The sequence below is a fragment of the Trichoplax adhaerens genome, genomic scaffold (assembly GCF_000150275.1).
Source record: "Trichoplax adhaerens TRIADscaffold_11 genomic scaffold, whole genome shotgun sequence".
Taxonomy (NCBI): domain Eukaryota; kingdom Metazoa; phylum Placozoa; class Uniplacotomia; order Trichoplacea; family Trichoplacidae; genus Trichoplax; species Trichoplax adhaerens.
The window spans coordinates 2,296,391-2,312,890 of record NW_002060953.1 but is presented as its reverse complement, the minus strand read 5'-3'; the positions used below and the strand labels follow the sequence as shown (position 1 = coordinate 2,312,890).

At 30.1% G+C, this 16,500-nt stretch overlaps 1 protein-coding gene across 1 annotated transcript; it reads right to left on the bottom strand.

Moving 5' to 3' along the window:
* Window positions 1–391: 391 nt before the first annotated feature.
* TRIADDRAFT_59636 (uncharacterized protein) lies at window positions 392–1,846 on the bottom strand (the record flags this gene model as incomplete). Its single annotated transcript, XM_002115526.1, has 3 exons — window positions 392–513; window positions 726–904; window positions 1,095–1,846. 3 exons carry the CDS (start codon window positions 1,844–1,846, stop codon window positions 392–394), a joined length of 1,053 nt encoding a protein of 350 aa, XP_002115562.1.
* Between the last annotated feature and the right edge of the window lie 14,654 nt (window positions 1,847–16,500).

The window sequence follows — 16,500 nt, the reverse complement described above, 5'->3', positions numbered from 1 at the left end:
GATTTTAAGTAAGTATAAGATATAATTAAATCAATTATATTAATTTATGACTTATACAGCTGGAATAGACAAATTCACTGGCTTGAGCAACTTTGAAGACACATACAAGATACTTACGAAGCACATGCAACGAGTTCCTAGTTATGCTATGGTAATATACTCATATCCCAACAACTTCACACAATATTGATAAATTCTGGTATGGAAATATAGAAATTCGATATTATTGAAAATGATGTCAATCAACGCGCTATTCTTACTTTAATCCAATGAATTATAATGTCTTCAATTGAAATATTGGAAGGTAATTCTAAACGAATTTATCTTCATACAAGATTTAAATATTATTGTACAGTTGTTTATATTATAATAAATTAAGAAAGTTCGTTGGTTATTGGATTAAAGTATCTTGGTGATGAATTGATAAAGATGAATTACCGACGTCAGATGAATCACCAATAGCTGTGGTTGTATTTGGCGACCATGCTCCATTTACATTGTTACCGTAGCTTTCTATAAATTTTTCATTTGCTGAAATGAGGTCAGTGCTAGTCGATAATTATGCTCTTTTTTCATTGCCACGAGATATAATTCATACAATACTTTCTTAAATTTTTCACTTACTTTCTTGGTAGGATAAGGGATGCCATAATACGCGTCTATGTCGATATAATTGATCGAAGGTACAGTCAATTCAGCGCTTTCTTTCTGCTCAATTCTCTTACCAGATAATTGAACTATTCCGTTAATGTCAGGTATTTCAGCAGCAGCCGATTTGAGGCCTTTTCGATGGCATATTCTTTCATAGTGTGGATGACAATCTAATCGCCATCTTTTAGATAAGTTACATTTATGAAGTAGAGCATGATCAACGTTCCTAGGCTTAAAAGCAATCGTGATATATCTACAAGGGTTGTGTAAATTAAAAAAAGACACAATCGCAGCTTGGAACGTCAAATTCATTGGATGCCAGCCTAGCTACTCAGATCATAGATGAATGAAATCCTTGACTAGCATAATTGTTAGGTATAACATGAAAGCAATGGTCAGCAATCTGTAAATGCTGGAAAGCACTTTTATGCTGTCGTTCATACAACCAAACCGCTTCAACATATGGACTCCAAAATTGTTTCTCGCTAATAAGCTGGGATATGGTAGAATACATTCTTTCTTCCTGAACGTCAATTTTTCGAATAATATCAGTAATTAAAGGATATAAACTTGCGATTTTTAGCTCACTTTCGGCTTTTAGTTCCTCTCGATCGGGTAATTTATCTCCTCCTTGTATAGCAATAGAGCCACCAGTGAAGTATTGCTTAGTATATGTAGCACAGACTTTCCTCTTATTTTCAACTAGAGCTCGAATAGTACTAACAGCGTAGGGATAACAAACGTAATCTTGTAACAACTTATATAATGATAAATCTAACGTATCAGGTTCCTTGATATCAAAAATGCAGTAATTACAATTAATAATGAAATTAGTTCCTACTTCTTTTGGCATACTTCGAGATGGAATATACATTTTTTGCCTGAAATGGTTTACTCTAATAACGTGAATCTGTTGCAAGGCTTTTGCTACTTTATTATAAATTGGATTATCATCAGTCATTAATGTTATTCCCTTTTCAGCAATTCCGAATAATTGCATAGCTTTAATAATATCTGCTGTCATTTTATTTTGTCCTAAAGATATTCCAACAATGCTGGATTGACTGAAATGATCAATTACGGAATAAGTACTTAAAGCTACGTTCGTACTTTCAGCTTTAAGCGTGCCATCAATAACAATGACATCGCTATAAAGAGGCAAAAATTCTCGCATTTTTGTGGTTTGTATATACATGTCACAAAACAGCTTTGCAACAAGATAACGCAATATACGATCAATAAGTCAATTCCTTGAACCACGTATCAAGGAACGATATCTGCACTATCACAAACACTTTTGCTCTACTAGCAGACTACACAAAGACTTAAACGCCTCGTATTTTACGTTAAACACTAAGTTGGACAATTCTTCTTTATTTCACGATATACTGCATTTATATACTATTCCTCAATAGTTCATGAGTCATAGTTAATACAATTAACATTAGAATCATTTACTGAATTAGATATTAATTTTAGCTACTGCTCCCTTAATGCAGACAACAGTATTTACGAACATAGACATGTAATGACTAATACAGAATAGTCAGATTACGATATGTCCTATCACGGAACATTTCCATGATAATTTACAGTCTTCCATAAGTAAATTACAATCACAATGATTCGAACTGTAAGCAGATGATTTGCATTCCCTATTATAACTATTATAATTTCAGTATGTGTATAAGTGTCACTGTCATAAAAAGTCAGTGCTATATTAAAATACAGTATATCCAAATTAGAAGTTAACTAAATAAGGATAGTCTAACAGAATTATCCTAACATAGTTATTTCTACTGTAATACAGTATTTAACACTGTAACACTTCCTTTCTTCAATGTGCTAGTATCTTTTTCCTCTTTAATTTCAATGACATCACTTTACTCCTTGATTTCAATGATATCATTTTCCCCTCTAATTTTCACAATTTGTTTTTCCTTTGTTATTGTGACGATATTACTTTCTTTATTGATTTCAATGATATCGCTTAATTTGTTAATTTACATGGTTTCGTTTCGTTACTAATTTCAACGACATCACTTTCCTCCTTGATTTAATGATATCGCTTTCTTTCTTGATTTTAACAAATTCGTATTCGTAATTGGAGATACCGTTAGTTGGAAGATTTTGTGTTTATAGCTTTGAATTACTTTCACTCTGCTGAATTTCGAAAACTGGAATCAATTCCTCATCGGTATTATACTCATTAATTTTAAAATTTTGCGACATTTTCTCTTTTCTTTCTTAAATTTCTTCTTACTACATCTGAGCAAATCTTGACCCATCAGCAAACTATATATTAGTGATAATTAAGTATGGCAACTGCTTGAACGAAAAAAGAACAGTAATTAAGTTTCGTTTAGTGTGCCCCGGAATATCATAAACATTGCGATTCATTTCCTGTATTAACTTGCTCATAAATTCATATTGAAATTTGAATATAGCTATTTGTTCCTTGACAATTTCTTATATGGCTTAAAATTTAATAGAACTGTCAACAAGGTTTCTCACTTCCTTTAAAATATCGCACTATTTTGCTAGCGAATCCTAATTTGATTCTATTTTTGATGTAGCAGATAAAATTTGTCTTTAAAATATTTTACCGACTAGTATGTCACGTTCTGATGTTATTTGAATACGAAGTAAGTAACTGCACGTTACAACTTAAGCAGTTGCAGCAATTGCATGTGCATTACATATATTTTTTAAGCAGTGGATCACATGGTGCTACTTGGTGCATTCTGTCAGTACATTGCTAAATTGTGTGCTGAATTTAAAAATGCGCTCTGGCATATGTTTGCACTTCCGGTTCAATCATTCTAAATGCATGATCAAATCTTATGAAAAGTTATCTCCATAGCGGAGTGCTGACTTGATGAAAGGCACGCATTTCCATTTTAAGTATCTTCGATGATACGATAAATTAGCTTGTCGAATAAAGCTTACAGTAAAAGCATAGCTCAGAGACTGATAAACTCCTCTTTAATCCGGAAATTTATATACCATCTATTAAACATTTATATGTGTAACTGGAGCCTTATATACTATTACTAGATGCTAAGCCAGTTTGATGTAGATCTTTAGCGAAATACTGACACTATTATGATGCAGACCAAACTTAAACCTAATTAAAACAAAGACTATGTCAATCTTAAAATTGATCCATCTATGAATAAATCTTAAGAATATCTTGTCGCTTACTATAATATCTGGCATTAATTTCATGTTAAATTTACTTGGTAGCATTACGCTGTCATTTGTGAAAGATGTTATCGAAAATTTTCTTTCCCTGTATTTAAGCTATTTTAAGCAATCGTCGCCAATACAAATTACTATTCATCATTGTTATTTTGTCATGGATATAGGGTAAAAAAGAACTTTAGGATTCGCTGTTGGTCAAGAGTTGGCAGATGCTGCCGGTTTTAATGCGATTAGTAGTATTAACGGTATTGTAAATTCTGTTCACGCTCGGTTAATTCAGCAGATTACGATATAGTTCGATGCATTTAGATAATTAGGTATTTTGAATAGGTGTTTATAAATGTTTTAGTAAATTCTATATACGAGACTATGCTAAAACATAATGAATAGCTCCATTTTAAGACAACAATCGGAGTTCAATACTTCATCCACCCACATGGGATGAACAGTTGTCATTAAAGGACTATTATGTACGAAATATAAAATATTAAAAACTAATTTTCCTTAACGATTTTCAAGTCTATTTACATTAAAAGAGTCTATAGGATATAGAATTATAGATAATTTCGTTAATTGGCAGAATATCAATTTTTTGTGATTAACATTTCCGAACATTGTAATACGCCTAATGTTCTTTGTTATTCGAATACGCGATCAATACTATGATATCAACTAAGATTAGATTTTAACTTCGATAAGTTTTTAAAAATCATAAATATTTTAAAGCATAATATTATAGAAAGAAATACTAATAAGGTTGATTGATGAAATCGAATGAGTATATAAAGTATGGTGCTTCTGGGTGCGGCTGCTCAATTTTTGCTAAGTTCTATTGTACAATAGAAAAATTGGCCTTTTTATCATAAATTACGCTTGAATTACGAATAATATAGTAACCTTACAAAAAAATCAGCTTGGTTTACCGCTTTTATGCTTTTGTTAAGTTACATGACAAAGTAAAAGTCAGGACAGAACAATCAATCGGTTTGATTGTTAATATCATATATTACTGATGAGAGTTAACTTATTTGACAGTCGCACAATAAACTTGCAATCCAGCATAATCGAAGTTAGTAACTTCAGGTATAATAAAGTACCTTACCAGAACATAATGTAGTGACTAACCTCGTGTTAATGCTTGAATTCTTATAATCAAGTACAAATTTTAAAGACCTTCATACAGTATTAGTCGTGATTATCTTGTAGTTCTATTGTTTATTTCCGCAATCATACAGATAATTTAATACTCTACAATAGTCTGAATAATTTATTCCCTTTAAGTAATGAACTTGCAATAGCTTTTAATAAAACAGAGAATTTTTTATCCCTATTGTGTTTCTCATACTATACCTTGAAGGGAACTTAAAAATATTTTAAAGTCATCAAATAATTTGTCTGTTATAGTTTAATTAGAAATTCGTCTAAACAATTGCTGCATCTAATTACATATTCTTTAATTATGCATCAGATGTGATAATAAACAACCAACTCGTCCTCCACTCAATTAAGCGACGTCATGTCATTAATGGCTTACATAAGGATATAGAGAAAAATTTCTTTTATACAGTAATATGGGAATATTAGAGGAAATACATTATTACTAAAGAGTACAGTATATAAGAAATTACCCATTAAGACGGACAATATCTGAGAATGAATCGATACCATGCACATTTAATCAATAAAATTTAGATGAAATAAAGGATTTAGTGAATTAATCTGTCTGTTATAGGCAAATAATATATTATTCATAATTTTCACTTATCAAAGCAGCAGATGGTTCTAAATAATATTTAAAATATAATAGTATTACTTAATTGGTGATCTATTTGTCTGAGATTATCACTTTCGATAAATTTTTATGTGGAAATGCGATATTAATATTGGCTGTGATGAGGAAATTTTTTCGAAGATGCTCTTGTTCGCTATTTAAAGTCAATGTTAATCAGATACAGCGCATTGAATAAATTAATTTTTATAATCCTAGATTAACATAGTTGTGATTCATCAATCAATATTAAGGTAAAGATGAACTGGATGGCAAATGTAACAATTTACGAAAATGTTACCAGTCCTACAGTCATGACAGGACTGGATGCTCTAGTCGCCATGGTAGTCTTGTTTTTTTTCATTCTCATTGGTGTACCGGGTAACCTCTGCCTGCTGATCTACCTACTTAGCCGATACCGGAAAACTAATATTAACGAACTTCAATTTATGTATATCGCAATAACTGATATTCTCTTCATTTTGACAAGGTCGGTAATCAACAACAGTGAGAATTTGATAGAGGTTATTAATTTGATTACAGTTATTTGTATCCTAGAATCTCAAATATCATCATTGTTCGTTCTTTCACTTGCACACCATTTTAGTTGTTCATAAGTATAGATGATGACTTGAAGGTGATAAATGAGAATTTCTTTAAATGATTAGGGCGCAAAAATTATTACTATCATGGTTATCTATTCGCAGTTTGCATTTATATTCCAGAGCCATCAGAAGATATATTTACGTAGACTTCGATTCAATAACACAATAAGTTTGATTGCAATGCTAAGCTACAAATAATTGTCAATGAATCTGTTTCATAAAATCTGCTTTTCTTGGACACCGCAAGCAAGCTTTGTTCGGTAGATAGATCAAACGCATTACAAATACAATACCATACAGCTACTGGAGAATCAATTAATAACCAAGTAATATTTGATCCAATCAATTAGCGATCGGTTATCAGTTTGACATTGAGTATATTTTGGTAAATGTGCACAAACATTCAATAAAACTGCTAAGATTACATTATTCAGGAGTTTAAAGTTAAATTTTCGATTTCGATTTACTGATGATTAGATTTTGGAAGATATACCGGTAATTTCATTTCTCTCAATACATTGAATCATGTATGTTATTTGAATCAGTGAATAAAATCCCATACCAGGTCTTTAATTTATTTAGGAAATCAAAAGTTCTTTAAGCAGTAAAAGTTTTGATTGATTAAAATAGGACAAGTTAAAAATTATGGATTACTCATAAATTAAATATTGTATTCGAAAGCCTTATTTGCCCTTTTATACGCGTTTTAGATAGGAAATTACTAGTCAGAGTTAGTAAATTTAGCGCGTCTTTAAAGCTTATTGCATTAAGGATATTCTAGTCAAGTCAGATTATTTAATTCTTTCTCATTTATTGATCGCTATGTATTAAACTAAAATGTGCAACCTCATAGACTTTAATGAAATTATATGAGATGACCTATATTTCGACTTATCAGCTTTGGCCTACCTTTCGCTATATAATTTAAAGTAATTTGAATGTCGCATTTTTAACATGTCTGTAATCATTTTAGTGATATTTTAAGATAAATTTTATCAAAAAATAGGCTCGAATTATTTTATTAGATATATATTTAAAAACGCAATATTAAACTAATTACTATTTTTACTGATTGTTATCAATTGTTTGCGCTTTTTTGTCAACTTCAGTGGCATCGAAATGCTGCAAATTGCAATGCCGAATGTTGTCAAGCCAGTATACGAGCAAAGCGATTTTTTATGCTATCTGACTTATGGACTATTAATGACATTTTCAATCGTTAATATATTGACTATGGCAATCATGGCAGTTACTCGATATCTACATATTAGCAATTCAAAGTATTATAAATTCGTAACCTTAAAATCTAATTTCATTTTCATGGGATGTGGATGGATTATAGCGCTAAGTTTGACTATGCCCCCGACGTTTCAAATTTGGGGAAACTTTCAATATTTCCCAGTCGGCGGTATATGTATTATCTCTTTTGCCAAGGCTGATAGCTTTTCTGGTATGTCTTACGTTCTAACATTAATGATTGTATCCTATCTTATTCCTACGGTGATTATTAGTATTTGCTATTACAAGATTTACTTAATTGTTCGCGCAAGTAAAGAAAGAGTTCATATTTATAGTCGTAGGAAGTCATTTTGTCGTCAGCAAAGCTATCGTGAGAAAGATATTCGTTTAAGTATAACAATCTTTATGATCTTCGTTACCTTTATTATATCTTACGCACCATTTGTTATTTTTAATTTTTTAGAACTAATAGGTGCAGTTAGTCTAAATTTAAAGGATAAATTTTTTGCAAAATACTTTACCTTCATTAATTGCTCTCTTAATCCAGTTATATTCTCACTGCGCACACGAAGGGTGAGACGATTTCTTAGTAATTTTAAAAGTAATAAATCGACACCTATAAGACCTATCGAGGTTCTCTATTCGGCTCAATATTCTTCTCGGAAGTAAAAGGATAATTATGTAAACATTAAATTTCAGTTTGAACTCCATACCTGATACCATTATATATCAATGCCTACAACTCGCATTACAGCCATCTTTTAGCAATTCTATTTACTGTATTGATGCAGATCGGAAGGTAGTAGTATTCCGTAAAGCTGAATATATTTTATACAAGCAATATTTCAGTGAGATTAAACGGAACTTTGCCAGTAGAAATAGAATCAAAGAACTTATCAATATTATATAGAGATATTTTATGTGTACACTATAATAAATGTATAAATTAATGCAGGTAACCTTATTCACCTTATTTGAGCTACCAAAGAAGTTACAATATTTAAATGTGTAAATCTGCATTTAGATATTATTTCATCCTGAAAGATGCCCTTTTCGTGAATAATAGCCTAAGTAGAAAGGAAGCTTATTGATTAATTGTTGTCATTCTTGTAATAAACTGCTATGGTTTTCCAAATACTTATTAGAGCATTTCAAATCTAATTGATTCGGTAAGATAATTATCATATTATCTTGATAAATTGATCATCAATAACAATATTTTATTTTTTATTTTGAAATATTCTGTGTTATTACTTGATTAGCCTGTTAAGTAAATTCTTATCTTAGCTCTTGTTTTTATCTACATGTTGTGTACTTCAAAATAAATCTTGGTTTAAAGTGTGATAATGGATACAAGTGTTTTCGATTGGGTTTGATTATAACCTTACATTTCAGCGTTTTTTTACAAATAATATCGTCCTTATATTGCATTTAGCCGATTTAAATGTGGGCAATAAATACTGTTAGTAAATTCCCTCCTTCCAGCTAAATATTTCGAGTTCGATTCAAAAATTTCAAAATCCCTGTATTTAAATAAAAGTCTTATCTATTTGATTCAAACAATTTTAACCGATAGAAATTGATAACCACGGTGATGTCAGTATTTAAATAAATCTGCAGCCAATACCGATTATTAATATTTCATTAGTTAACATTCATCTTGTCATCTCTTTTATTTTTTGGTGAAGTAGTCGTGTAAGCATAAGTATGCTGGAGTGCGGCTGTGCTACTGTAAAATGATATTTTCGGCTGATTTCATCGTTAATTTTTTGTGATGAGTTAAAAGAAGCGAAGAAATGGTAAAGACCTTTTACGTTGCTATGATTACGTGATTCTATCGTTGAAATATCTGTTAGCACCAACTTTAAGCAAGATAAGGATACTATTGTCGCGGTACGAACTACCGTGAAGAAATAGCCATCTAAATTTGGTTAATATAATATAGTGATAATACAGTATATTACAACTAGTTACTTACAGTAGGAATTACTCTAATTATAAATGTGTTACAGTAAATTTAATGCTGTGCTGTAATGTGTACTGAAATGATTCTGTGAATGGATATATTGTAGTCTGACTGTGAAAAATTAGTTAGTAGATGTTCTCTCCTATATATTTTTATAAGATGACTCGTGAATGTTAGCTGCTGTTGAAGGGTATATAAGCCCGTCAGATAGTTGAATGAAGCAGTTCTCAATTGTTTAGTTGAGTTTAACGTAGAATCAAAGGCGTCTAAATTCTTGTGAGGTAGTTAAAGGATACTGAATCCCGGAGACTATAGTAATTTAGAGATTTGTTTTACGTTATTCTTGTCACGAAGCTGGTTTATGACAACTATTTTACTCGTATGTTAAGATAGAAATCTATATGTTTGAAATCTCATCACTAAATCACACCGAACATGTCGAATAGCTGACTTTATTGAAACAGGAGTTTCAGTTTTGAAATAACTAATTTCACACAATTTAACCTCTGTGACAAGAAAAAGTAAAGTTAAAGTCAATAAGTAACCATTGACTAAATTTACTAAACGTTACACAACAAACTATCATAAAGATAGAACTTATATTAGCTAGATACATCTGCAACTTTTCCCAACTCAGCTCAATTTGAAATGTTACCGTATGTATAGGAACGGTCTAACTTACAAGCAACAACCCTATTTTTATTATACCTTACTGGGAGAGAGATCGAATTGAAATGTTCCTTAAATAGCTTTTCTTATCAGTAAATACTTTCTAACTATAACTCATACCTAGTCTTAATCTAAGTATGTATGCTGTCTAGTTCAACTGTCATTACCCAGAGCATGAATCATAACTACTATCCACACATAGTAACAATCTATATGAAATATGTGATAAACTATTTAAATAATAATATCCACTTTAAGCCATTGCTTATATCTCCTAGTTCTACAAATACGGACACTTTCTATATTTACTGTTGCTACACTATTGAATTTTCCTACCTTAAAGTAACACCGTAACACCAACAAAAACAGAAATATTCTAATTAACAATTGACAGTTCACAAACAATTGCAAGTTCGCATCTGGTTTTGATTACTTTACGTGATAACTTATCGTTATAAAATTGTTACAGTCATGCCTAATTAATGAAGAACAGAAAGATTGTCAAATCCTGTCTGTGACAATTTGCTTTTAGCCGATGTAAAATTAATTGATGGCTATTGTCATATGATGTCGCAAGATTATATGACCTTAATAAAATTGACTTGAAGTCTACATTAGATCGAATAATTTGGTATATTTAGGAGAATATCATATTTGTATAAGTATTAAGTTTTCAATAGTTAAATCGTAGGTTTCGACAGATATATTATAAGAAATAGGTTCAAGAACCTTATTTAGTATAGAGCAGGATAAAGAAATCTTCAAACTAAAGTAGGTTGATCTTTAAGATAATTGAACTAGGAAGAGTAATTTGTAAACATGTTTGTCAACATACTATAATGAATGATATTAAAGGCTGCCTCTCTTAGGAGGGAATTTAGTCTAAAATCTAGCTTTGTGTAGCGGCATGGTCTAAGTTTACTACTGCTATATTGTACTATAATTTAAGTAAGGAACTGTTTTATCTCCTACACTGGGAGCCTTTTACTGAGTTGTCCGTCGATGAAAGAAATAAAAACATTCCTTTCTTTACTTATTTTTAGAATGACGTTAAAAGGAGAATTTAATAGCGTCAATTTCGCTAGAATCTTGTAAATTATGGCATTATATAACTAGTTTATTGCTAGTTTTGACATTGACTAGATATTTATTCTAGATATTTATTCTCGCTGATCTTATAGTCATTCAAAGGATACTTTATGTATGGATAATGCTATGGGGAACCCTTATAAAAGGCTATATTCTGATTCACTCCTAGCTGTTTCCTTGTACATACTTGCATTTTGTATAATGGGTCAGTCGTTCCTTATTTTGTGCGGTATTTACTCAAATATACTGCAGTATAATTGAACGGCTTTAAATGGATTTAAATTCCTATTAGGATTGAAGCTAAGATTGTTTATTTTGAGTAATGATTTCCATATACTGTATATATAGATTAATTAGGTACGATCATATGATAAGCCAAACTCCAACTTAGAAGATCATAATTGCAGCTGAGTTTATATTCATTTTCGATAAAATCACATTTTAATACCTTATTACTATTGAAAATAAACGAATTGTCGCTACTGCAGCCGTCTATTAATTATTATAACTCAACCTAATAGAATACAATTAATTAAGTAATAAATTATAAATAAACACTTTATGAATAGAATATTCAGATATTTATAATCATAAACAAGTTGACGCAGTTTTATTTTACATATAATGCTTTTCTTATCGATAGATCATTTATCTGTTTGATTCGGATAACAGTTTATAATAAGCGAGCCTAAATATAATTACATGGCATGTCTTGAGTTCTTGAGTTTAGGTTAGTGAGGCTACTCCATTAATGCTGTATGATTCAGTTTCGTAATTTAAGACGATCCTGTAATAGCCTAAAGACCTTTTTGATTGCAGCTGATAAATAAAATATGGACATTCTATGAAAAGAAATTCGCCTTCTTTTATTATTGTCAACTGAATAAAAAATGTGATCACGCACTAACTGCTGTTAATAGATCAGGTAAAAACTTTTATTATTGCTAATTATTTTTATTCTAGGTACGATAATTAATAGTAAATCTAAGAAATAGAATTAATGATCTAACAGTTGCCATGGTCAGAAAATTTAGCGTATCCTTTACATATTAAAAATTAAATGCAGCGTGCGGGTAACGTAGCTTTAACAATTTAGGCAAGTCCTGCTTGATCAAATTAATTCACTACAGTAAATTTTTAAAGCCAATCCGTAAATTATTCACGTTATTATTCTTAATTGCGTATGTTAATGTGAATGAAATTATAGACGATTTATAAGAACTTATTGAGCATAACGCATGGTCTTTGGTGAATCAAGATGGCTCGCAAAGAATTTGCAAGGCACTAAAGGTGTTTACGTCATCTGCATCGTTGTCATCATAACAGTCTGCTAAAGAAATAAATTGTTTGCAGAGTTTACAGTTCATTACAGAAACAAAGTACAATTACAATAATTTTGATATTGATTGAGATTGAAAGCTTTAGGTGATTCGACTACAATTTTGGATGATTTTTGCATTCTATCATTGTATGTTCAAAGAATCAACATCAATTACGTTTATTCATTATTAAATTTAACCCATTATCTCTTGATCTTCTACCGTAATTCTTGATTTAGGTATTTCATTTTTCTTCTCCGGAAATACCTTAAGGTAATGCAGCTGCATTCTCTAGTCGCTATAAAAGCGATGCCTACTAACGTTTATGTCTATATCTAATCTTATTCGAGTAAAAGTTAAGCTATTTACTTGTGGTCCCGTTTGACGAATTATTTGATTAATTATATGTATTATTATTATTTATGCGAATATTTAGCCCGCAGTGAACTACTGATCCTGGTAAATCTTTTATACTTGAGCAATAATATATTAATTTAAAGATTATAAAATAGTTCTATTATGGATTTGTAACTTGCACTTCGAATTTGTGTCTAGTCTTGCTTTGTTAAAATAGAGACTTTAAGGAATAATCACTTAATGATATACTCAACAGTAGCATTTAATAAAATTGGAATAGTCATTTCGTCATTCAGATTCAGAAAGCTGTCAGTGAGAACGCAATCGTCAGCTGACTTTATATAATGTGAAGTAGCTCTTGCTGAAATTCAATTAATTATAGATCATGATAACTGTAAATGGTAAATTTACATCTCATGAATTACTATTCAAATCAAAAGTAAATACTTTAGCTGAAAATAAATTTATTCCGATCAATTAATTATCTATCGGAAAAGTGTTGACAGATATACAGTACATTGGGTAAGCAAAACAAGTTCAAGCTTAATAAAGATAGTGCTTTATACGACACCCGATTTGATATAGTAGATAATTAAATATCATAGGTATGCTTTCTATTCAACCTTGGTAAATTTGCTGTAACGCTGTTGAGGTTAATTAGTTATAGATATTCTCGCAAATAGCTCTTAAATCGAGCAGGATTGGGCTTGACGGCGAAAGAAAAATCAAGTTGCTATAATATACATAAGCTAAGGATGTAAAATTTAGCTTCTGCACAAGCTTAGTAACATCTAAGTTGTTTCATGAAATAGGCTTTAAATACTTGTTTGGATAGATTTGATGAAAAGTCGCTACTGAGTTTCCTCATTTCAAATAGATAAATACGTGGAATCATTTAAAGTGTGCAGCTCTCCAAGAATTATTATCTTAACTGTAATCAAGTTTTCCAACTTTGCAATAAAATTCCCTGTTGGTTACAATGACAGTTAATTTAAGGCTACAACTGCATCTTATTGGATCTCTTATTCCGATTCACGGTTTTCTATTTAATGGAATAATTCAATAATCGTTGTGGCAATATTAAAGATAGGCTGAAGTCTATTTGTTGAATCAAAGTAGTAATGATTAAAAAAATATGTAAGATGACTATTTTAAGGATGCAGATACATTAGCGCTTATTACTGGAGATCTGCTGAAAAGTAAGTTATATTTTTATTAAATCCATGTGTATTAGGCATTACTGGCCATGAAAGTAGAGAAAATTGAAAGTATAATTGAAGATGGATATAGCCATGAAAAATCTGTAAATAACAATGTTTTCAAATGCTAAGATGACTGAATGAATTGATATTTTAAGACTTCTCAAATGCTATATCCTGGAGTTTTTTTGACGCAATTTACAAATATAATAAAGTTAAAATTGTAATGAATATTTGAAAACTCGTTATGGGTTTATTATAATACATACTGAGTTGCATTTTTAATTCATAGGTTGAGGACAGAAATTATGAAACCATAGCCGAAATCAACTGCGATGAACTCGCTAGAAGTTACATTTCTTTTATTTGTACGCCCTCCATATATTATAATCAGAAAAGGTCTTTTAAACTTGAGCTCATTTTTCTATCCACATTAAATGCTTTAATAGTCTTATTATTTACTGTATTAAATTTAAATTTACAGATAGACCATTAAAATTAGTGGTATAAAAATATCTGAACATATGGATAAACTGCAGTTAACAGGCAAAACTACTAGCAGTGAATATACTAACAATGTCACCTGTGCTATTGTTAGGAAAGACCAATTATCCACACTAAGTTTACTGATAAAGCTTTAAAATTTTGGCTAATTGGTTTCATTGTGCATGCTATGGTTACTTCTGTATGTCATTTGCAATATCTAGAGGATTCTTCGATAATTTCTGCTATCATTATTAAGAATGGCTATAAAGCAATAAAATGTATATTTATTTCTATTAATTTTGATAGAATAGAAAATGTTAAAAATAACTGTATAAAATCTATATTTTACCGCCTAGCAATTGAATTTTTTACGAATATTATCGACTTCAACGTGGTGCGTATTAAACATCTTAAGTAAACATTGTAAATATTTGCATGGGTATTATTAGAAAAAATAAGGGAATCACTAGCTTTAGCTTATTTAGTCCAATAGGATTCTTTAGACTGTTCATCCTATGTAATTTCCGCGAAATAATTTGCGTTATATTTAATTCTTATTGTGGTAAATAACTACAACACAGTATTTGTTATTCGCTGATAATGTAAATATTATGCACTAGCTATGATCGTATTATTCGATTCTGTACTTTTACTTGATGCTATTCTGTAAACAGAATGATGGTTGCAAACCTGCAACCCATTTAAATTGATTATTTGCGAAATTTGCAAGAAAGGTTTAACATAAACTGTGGTGACATATTGTATTGAAAAACGTTTATTCATTGCAATCTACTTTACTATTGTTTAGGTGAAGCCAAACCTTATAACGTTTGAATTTATTTAAAACATCAATATGATGAAATTTATTTAATATTGACATAAATTAGATTGTTATCAAATATTGCTGTCATGCCGTACTTAAAGTATATGACATTGAAAAGGCTATTATAGATATCTTTGATGTTGAACGATGCTGATGCTTTACTACATTTTCTTTTAAATTAAATAAAGTATCTATTATCTCTCAATTTGTAACTGTATGCAGTTTAAACTAAATTACAGATTGAAAGGTGTTAAGATCACCGTGTTTAGAGCTACGATGTATGCCAACGATAAGTACTTTAATTATAATAGCTCTATATTTTTAGTTGAGCTTGTGCAAGATATTTTATAATATTATTTTACTGAAATAAATTAGTATTTGCTACGCATTCACGCATTCATGCATTGTAAATGCAAATTTAACGGCTTTGAACATTACTGAGGAGTCTTTCCGATTTGTAGTGACATAGCACGAATGTGAAACCTTTAGATATAAACTAGGCATTAATGACTCACTAAAACTACCTAGTGATTTTAAATTGTTTAATTATTAGATAGGATGACCAGTTTTTTATTCAGGAATAAACCAATTGAGAATGCAGAAAGTTGATATTAAGTGAAGTTTAATTCTAATATTTGGTGAATTTTATAAAATTATGGTCAAGCTCGTTAATATATTACGCTCTGCAATAGGAGCTTCTATTAGAAATTTGTTTTTAAGCTAGCATTACAGTGATATAAATAATATTTTATAAATAAGCTCGAATATCTTTACCTGGAATTTATTATGACAACCTGAATTTTAAAACATGAAAAGTGCTTTATTTCACTTCTGAAAATGCAATTTAGGGTGAATTTCATTAGCAAATATCATATTAAAAGTGACGAGAACTTCATTGAGGCATTCATAAAATAATTAAATTTAAATACTAAATTGTGAAGCTTGAAGTGACTCTAAACATAATTTGCTTTATCATCAGCTGCAGCTATTTGTAAAAATTTATTAATATTTAGAAATGTCAGAAACTTGCTGTGTAGACATAACAATTTCTGTTTTTTATTTTTTTCATTTGAGTGGTGATGAGGCTATTAGTTTTAATTTATTATGATAGATTGATAATGATTT